General features: G+C 32.9%; 1 protein-coding gene across 1 annotated transcript; it reads left to right on the forward strand.

The window, feature by feature from the left end:
• The first annotated feature begins 76 nt into the window (after positions 1-76).
• LOC132734062 (mediator of RNA polymerase II transcription subunit 26-like) lies at positions 77-7506 on the forward strand. Its single transcript, XM_060720760.1, has 3 exons — positions 77-290; positions 2836-2910; positions 3925-7506. The coding sequence occupies exons 1-3, from the start codon at positions 228-230 to the stop codon at positions 5704-5706; spliced, it is 1920 nt and encodes a 639-aa protein (XP_060576743.1). The 5' UTR covers positions 77-227; the 3' UTR covers positions 5707-7506.
• Positions 7507-7853: the final 347 nt, after the last annotated feature.

Genomic DNA, 7853 nt, shown 5'->3' on the forward strand with positions numbered 1-7853 from the left:
CATCAGTAACGTCCCTTGACAAAAGTTTCCGATCTGGTGGTACTTGCTGCGCGCGACGCTCATTCGGGCTATCTTCGTCAGTCTACGTCACGCTATTGGAGAGGTTTCCCAGATGCCACTGCGCTGCACAAAATTGTTCAATTTATGGATGTCCGCCATACTGGTGGGAGAGGATCGGACACCAAAACGGCACATATGCCTAAATTCCGGTGTTTCTGGTCGCACTGATGCAGTACAGTCCTTCCCAGTTAAAAGAAAGATTGCTAGAGAGCATAGATAACGACAATAATGTAAGAATCTGTATAGAATCATGAAAAATCCACATTTGTTTCCTTTCTCCTGTTGCCCATGTTGGCCGACATGGCGAGTGTCATGTCGGATTTTTTTGTCCTGATTGAAAATACGCGATTTACATCATTTAAACTGATTTGATGACATTGATACCGGTGTAGAGTCATATGTAAACTATCAGGTGTTCACATGTTGATGTATGACTTTGTAGTTTTATGTAATTACTGCGAAAAAGCAAAAAATATACAATTTTTTTCAACAATATACAAAAATGGCAATTAAAATATAGAAAAATCAAAGTCGTAGGACTTTCAAATAATTATAGTGAATTGTATAGTTTGTTATGATATTATGAAACAAAGAAAAAACTGTTTTGATCCGATGATTGTTTATTTACTGATTATTAACCTAATAAATTAAGAAAAGCACATTTTGTTTTTGCTGGGATATTAGAGCTGTCAATAATTCATTGTTAAGCATATATATGATACATCAATAGCTTTGTCAAATATTGACAATATATCTATATATACTTATTATCCTTATTTCTTGTATATAATTCACTTTCATACCTGTTACGTATAATGATTTTAGTTAAATATATGTTCTCTTCATACAAATATGTTGTGTCCTGTTTGCATAATTTTTTCTTAGCCATTTTTTGTCATCACTGCTATGAAATGTGTCCATTATGTAACAACAGCTTAGTGTAAGACATGGCCACTTGCTTTTGTATAGGTTTTTGGTGAATTTTCATAATTCACAGACATTAAAATAATGAATCGAAAATATCGATTTTTTTCAAATGTGTATCGATTATTGATCAAGGGAATATATCAACAATACAACGATATTGTCTCTATCGATGACAACTCCATAGGACTGTGTCGGACATAAATGGGATAGAACACGTGATATCAATTTGTCCAATCAGTTGCATGTGACGTATGCCATCATTTTGTTTTGTTGATCATTTGAAATGGTATTGTTTTATTTGTAGTAAACTGTGAACACTTTAGAAATATAGGCATAAAATTTTAACTGTCCTGTATATGATTTAAATAAATGGTCTTGGCATTATGTTTTGATGAAAATTCGTCAATTTATTTTTTAAAGTAACAACATTATTATTTAATTTAAACATCACATTATCAATCAATCAATCAGCTGTCTATTGAATAGCTTATTTAAGTGAGAGGTGCTGGATCCCTTTTTATCCGGAACAGAAGTTACTGAGTTGGGAATTACTATTTTTGTTTAGTTTTAAGATGATATTTAAAGATTTTTTGGTCACTTGATCATTTTTATCATGTTGCGAAAGGGAAAACTGGTCTTTAGTTTATTTTAAATGTGAACTCAAGTAAGTGCAGAGAACAGGAGTGTTGTGTGGCATGCTTAGATTACAGTTTCCTATACATACATTTAAGAACAGTTCAAGATGACATACAGATCACTGGTGTTGAAATTTTTTTTTCTACTTGCCCACGGACAAGTATGACAGAAATTTTCACTTGTTTACCTGCCCATACTTGCCCAGGTTAATAAAAAAACATTGGCGTACGTTTTAGTGAAAGTTAATGAGAGGAAACAATGTCCTTCCATAGTAAGGTGTGAACAGATTTCCCTGCATAAAGACCAGACATCAATTTTATAGTTGATATAAGAAACAATCTGCAAATTTTATAAGGCAACAAGTCATGTGCCCCCTTCAGCCCCCCTCATCGCCAAGAAAATTTTGGACTTGTGAGAGGCTAAAAATGACCCCAGGTCGATCATAAGGTAACATGTAACCAAGGCTGAAAAGCCTTTGACTCTATCACAATCCACTGAAAAGTTGCAGCACTTCGAAATCAATTTTAATGGAAAAAAATCAATGCAAAATAGTGATTTTTGGCAATTTTGAGATGTCCCCTCGTTACCATGGTAACAGGAAATTTAAGACTGAGCATGTTGTTACAAAGGCAATGGTCCAGTCAACATTTGTGCCAAGTTTGATTAGTATTGAAGCAGTTTTTATAGTTTTGTAGCAATTTGAACTTGTAACAGGAGACTTCAATGAAAACAGCCATTTTTCACAAAAGGCTCATGCAGTAATGGGTTAAGCTTGTGATCATTCTTTTGTTTGTTTCTCTATGATTAAGGTGAACTTTTTTCTGTTGGGGTTCTTACTGATTCTTTTGGTTATCACATGGCTAAGAAAAGCTTGATCTAATTAAAAAACAATGACATTTAAGACAATGGCATGTTTTTGTACTAGCCATATTAATGAAATGTTAGCAAATGATTTATGGTTGAGTGAGCAATCTTTATTGTGTAAATCTATCAGTCAGTCTGTATCCACCATATCCACTCTATAAATCCTAAACCCCTTGAATGAATGATTTTCTTCAAAGTGGGCAGAACCCATGTCACCCTTTAGAACATACAGTTTCTTCTTACTATAAAGTGTAATATTTGCATGCGTAAATTTAAAACATGTTGTATTTCTTTTTGTTCAATAATTTTTGACACATTTACATGTAGGAAATCTTTATTCAATTTCAGGTGGTTGACATGCCCAAAGTGTTGGAGGTTATCACCTTGTTGGAGAAATATCCCATTACAAGGGAGATATTGGAGGTAATCTTAACTTTACTTAATGGGTGAAATAGTATAGAATTGTAAAGTGTGTGATATGTGCTCAGCAGATGTTTTGTCATGCTAGTAAATTTACTGTACACTTTTTTTTGTACTCTCAATGGACATTCATAGAGATTTTCTCTTGTTTAAAGTCTATTCGAAAATCTTGTGATATGCTGTCCTATAAGTTTATATAAAAGAAAACAATTAACCTTACATAAAACTAACTGGGATGAGATCTTGAGCATGATATTGATTTTAATATTAAGACTTAAAGACCCATGTGTTGGTGTTTGGTCAAAATTAAGACGCAAAGCTTTGTAGAAAAAATATGTTTTAGGGTAGTTAGAATTTAAATTTTTATTTTATAGTTATTTGTTCTAGTTTTCATTTAAGATATAAAATAAATATATATAGATGTCAGGCTGTCAGCAGAACATTGTAGAATATCTTTTTCCAAAATACAATGAACTGGTGTTTGTATTCATTTTAAAAGTTAAAACTAACTGAATTAGCCTATGTTGTACTGTCCTTTTTCAATATCAGGGTCATTTATGTAACTTTTTAACAAGTTCAGGGTTTTCCTCTGACCAGTTTGTCTGTATACCCTTTCACAAACTGGACATGATATAGTTTGATCAATCTAGATGTAAATTTGTCCAAAAGAAGTCCAAAAATATATTATACTTTGTGCATTATATTTTAAGCATTAGACAGACTGAAAAAATGACAGGTAATGAAAGTAAAGAATGAGATAGAAGTACTAAGAATAAGATATTAGTTGAGTCATGCCAGCTAGCTTACTTATGGTCAGTTGTTCTGCTAGAGTGCCAGCTGAGCTTAAAGTAAATCACTTGAATTTTTTAACATTGCCATTACAGTTTCATTGAAATTGAAAATCCAACTGAAAAAATAATTGTCAAAAAGATTCATTTGAAATGTTTTTAGTGTTAAAATGATTGAAGTGTTTCTAATATATGATATTATACAAGTATATGTTGGTTTATATTTTAGGAGACAAGAATTGGAAAGCTTGTCAATGATGTCAGGAAGAAAATCACAAACAAACAACTTGGCAAGCGTGCTAAGGAACTTGTCCGAAGTTGGCATAAATTTCTTGACTCTGAATCAGAGACTACAGTTAATGGAGACAGGATAAGTAGAGGGTCTGTTCCTGGTAGACTGCAGGCTCCAAACAGACCCCCAATAAGTCCTGCAAGTGCACATATTGGCAAATCAGCTTCAGTTACTGATATAAATAAACTAGTGTCGCCGAATAGTGTAAAATCTAGTCTTTCACAAGGACAGATATCTAACAAACCTATTACACCATCATTACCAAATGCGAACAACAAACTGACATTTCAGCAAGCCGCCAAGAGGTCCAACTCTTCTCCACAGCTTGCCTCAAATGCTAAACGTTTTTGCATATCACCCAGTGCTGCCAGTTCTCAGCCAGGTACTCCAGATAGTGTGTGTAGTCAAGGCAGTCGTGCATCCAGCACTGTTGTTAGTGAAATATCTCAAAGTTTACCATCATCTCATAAAAAGGCAGGGCCTTGCCCTTCAGACTCTTCAAAGTTAAAACGAACTCGTTCAAGTGATAGTTTTTCAAAGAAACCACCTGATGGTGATTTGAGGGTGTCTCAGTCAACTAGCAATTTGCCTTCTCAGTTCAAAACCAGTCCAGGGCCAAATGGTGTGGTTGTGTCTCGAGTTCAGCAAAATGGTGAAGAAATATTAACACCTACTCATTCCATTGAAACAAAAGGACTAAAAACTACTATCAGATTTAATAAAACTTCTCCACCAGCCCCTCCTATTAATGGGTTGGTTGAAACACCGAAAAAAAGGGGCAGAGGTAGACCTCCTAAAGTGAAACCTCAAACCCCTGGTGATCAAATAAGACCTCAAAATGGATCTGTTTCTAGTGCTAAAAGTTTGTGTGATAAACGACAAGTGAAACTTGGTATTCGCACAGACTTAGATACTCCTTCAAGAGCAGTAAGCCTTACACCAAAAGTGAAAAGCACTGCTGAACTTATGCAACAATTGCAGGCAAAAAACAACCTTTCTGTTGGGAGAGATACAGTCCGGCAAATCAAAGATAACTTAATTCAAAAGGAGGCAGATGATGAATTTCAGTCTATTGTGCCTGATGGTGCAAAGCCACGAATGCATCGTAAAAAAGGAGCTAAAAATGACCTTATACCTCCAAGTACCCCAGTTTCAAAAACTGAAATGGTTGAAAAATTCTTAGAAAGTTCTGTTAGTCAAGTGACCCCAGAAGATTTAAGCCCTTTAAAATATGAATTACCTCGTACTGAGTCCCCCAGTGCCTCAACTAGTTTTGAAGATAATGTTGATGCTGGTACGGAATCCTTTGTGAAGAGTGGTAATCTCAATGATGTTCGGTCAGCAACACCTAGTGTTGATTCCAAATCTGTGATCTCTGAAAAAGGTCTCAAGTCTGAATTGAAACCAAATGCAAACTCTGAGCCAGTGCCAGGGACATCCAATGAACAGGATAAGCCCTTGACTTTAGAAGAAATCTACAGCAAATATCCACCCTTAGATCTTGACAATTTTGCATTAGATGATGATACATATGAAATGCCTGAACCATTGGAGATTACTAATGATGATGTGAATAGATTGCATACACAGCATTGGACAGAAATGAATGGTTGCTATGACAGTTGGGGTACTTGGAGGGATTGGACACAAACAGTTTCGTTTCAGTCATTTAATTCTGATCCACTTCATATTTTACCATATGTGATCACTGATGATTAATCATATATTATTCTAAAGTTGTCTTAGGGGGATATGAGTTGCAATGAAAATGGATTGATTAATATATTAAATGAAATACATAAAAAAAATTCACTAAATCATAAAGAGTAAAGGCACACTGTTTGTACTTTAAGATCATATATTTTTTATATTTGCATAAACTCCCATTAAAGTTTCTGGATTAGGTGATTTAATCTAGTGCTTAATATTAATGTTATTTCAGTTTACTATTTTTTGGACATGTTTTTCTTAAATTATGTTTGATTTATTGTTAAATATTGAATTTTATGATTTTACAGTAAGGGCTACATGTATGTGACTCTAGAAAAGAATTGAGTTGAGAATTTTGTTTTTCCACAGAAAACTGTTAGAAGCAAAACTAATTCAAGTTGGTAAATTTTGTCTCGCAAATGCTTTTATTATTTAAAATGGACATGATAAGGTTTGACCATGTGGAGCATTTTTATTTCAGTTCTCAAAGCCTTTAAGTTACTGATTTGGCCATTACCTTTAAGTAAACAATTTCTATACATCAGAATTTCAATTTAGCTCATTAACAATGCCACATGTCATCTTCTAAAGATAGTTGTCATTGTTTCATTATTTTCAGATGGGTTTCTTGTTGTTGAAATCTTTTTATAAACATTGGCTGCCTTGTTTGAATAGAAAGAGTTGTTTTATGATAATGTCAAAAGTTTGCCTTTACTCAATGTAGAGATGGACAGAACATTTATGATGATAAAATTGATAGTTTATGAAGGTTGTAATCATATATAAATTTTAAATACTGAGGGTACATATTTTGTTTTTGCAGTTTCAAATGTTTTAGAAAAGTGTCACAAAGTTATATTTGTCTTATGTGCTAATATAGTTCCATATAGTTCCAAAATATATGTAGTCTATTTCAAAATGTTAAATTCAAAGTCTTAGTTAAGGAAATCCAGTTTAGGTGCCATTATGTTAATAAAATGAAAAATTCTTTAGTTTTTTAATTTGTTGGATTGTTTATCTTTGCAGCACAGGGTAACTTAGATATTACATAGTGTTATTCAAGTCGTTCCATCTTGGGTTTTCAATTTACAGGTGAAGTTTGCATATTATTAAAAATTGTGAAATATATGAGCTCTAAATTGTTTTGTGGGATATCTATATATTTTTATTATTTTGCTTCTTTTGTATTAGTTTGTACTTGAAGCTCAAAAGTTGAACTATGTATTTTTTCAACACACATGATTGTTAAATTGTTTAGCTATTGTCATAAATTGGTCATCTATTAACGGAATATTTTTAAAAAGGTGCAGTATTATAAACATTCTAGCCAATTATATACCAGTTTTCAATGCTGGCATTTTATTATTGCTCTCATAGAAATCATTTGTGTAAGTCTAAATTTTGTGTTTCTATTTTGTTTTCTAATGTATAAGATACCAAAGTGTTTGTATTATATTGCCAACTTTTTTGAAGATTTAATGAAGTTCAGGTTATTCTAAATGGTTCTATGTTATGCCTTACTAATTTAAAACCTCGAAATTTCATATTGAAAGAAGTCAAAATACACTTAAATGTGTCAATTTAACATCTTTTACTTAAACTTAAAGTAACATTTAGTATTATAATGTGTGTCAGTAGGGAACACAGAATGGTTTACACAAAGCAGGTTCTCCCAGCATTAACCTTTCACTTTGTTCTAAAGATCACTTAGTTCTAAAGGTCAGTGTTTTTGATGTTGCTTTTTACCCAGTCTTTGGAGGGTCTTTGAAATGGATTCTTTTTCAATCTTTTAATATCCTTTTTTTTTTTTTCAAAAATGTTATCTTGAATGATTAGAAATTCATATATATTTTGTTAGTCAAGACCAGTTTTACCCATTAAGCCTAAAGTCAGAGGGTAAATAGTAATTTTAGATCTTTTATTTAAAAGCTGAAATTTTAGACACGGCACATACTTTGACTATTTGCTTGATGACATCTAAATTAGTCAGCTTTAAAAAAAGTTATGGGATGAAATTTACTTACAGATGAATACATGTAGTTTGATACTGGTCTACATTCCAGGAACACCATGTAGTAATAACTCATAAGCATGTACAAGGTATGCAAAAAACTTGGAGCCGTTAAGTGTAAGTATGACTTTGCTAGAAGCAGATT

This window comes from Ruditapes philippinarum, unplaced genomic scaffold, assembly GCF_026571515.1.
Source record: "Ruditapes philippinarum isolate M1 unplaced genomic scaffold, ASM2657151v2 ctg1230_1_1_1_1, whole genome shotgun sequence".
Taxonomy (NCBI): Eukaryota; Metazoa; Mollusca; class Bivalvia; order Venerida; family Veneridae; genus Ruditapes; species Ruditapes philippinarum.

Coding starts and splice junctions, on each gene's coding strand:
- LOC132734062 (XM_060720760.1), top strand. CDS start 228: ATGCAGTACAGTCCTTCCCAGTTAAAAGAAAGATTGCTAGAGAGCATA. Junction 291..2,835: donor GCATAGATAACGACAATAAT/GTAAGAATCTGT, acceptor ATTCAATTTCAG/GTGGTTGACATGCCCAAAGT. Junction 2,911..3,924: donor TTACAAGGGAGATATTGGAG/GTAATCTTAACT, acceptor TTTATATTTTAG/GAGACAAGAATTGGAAAGCT.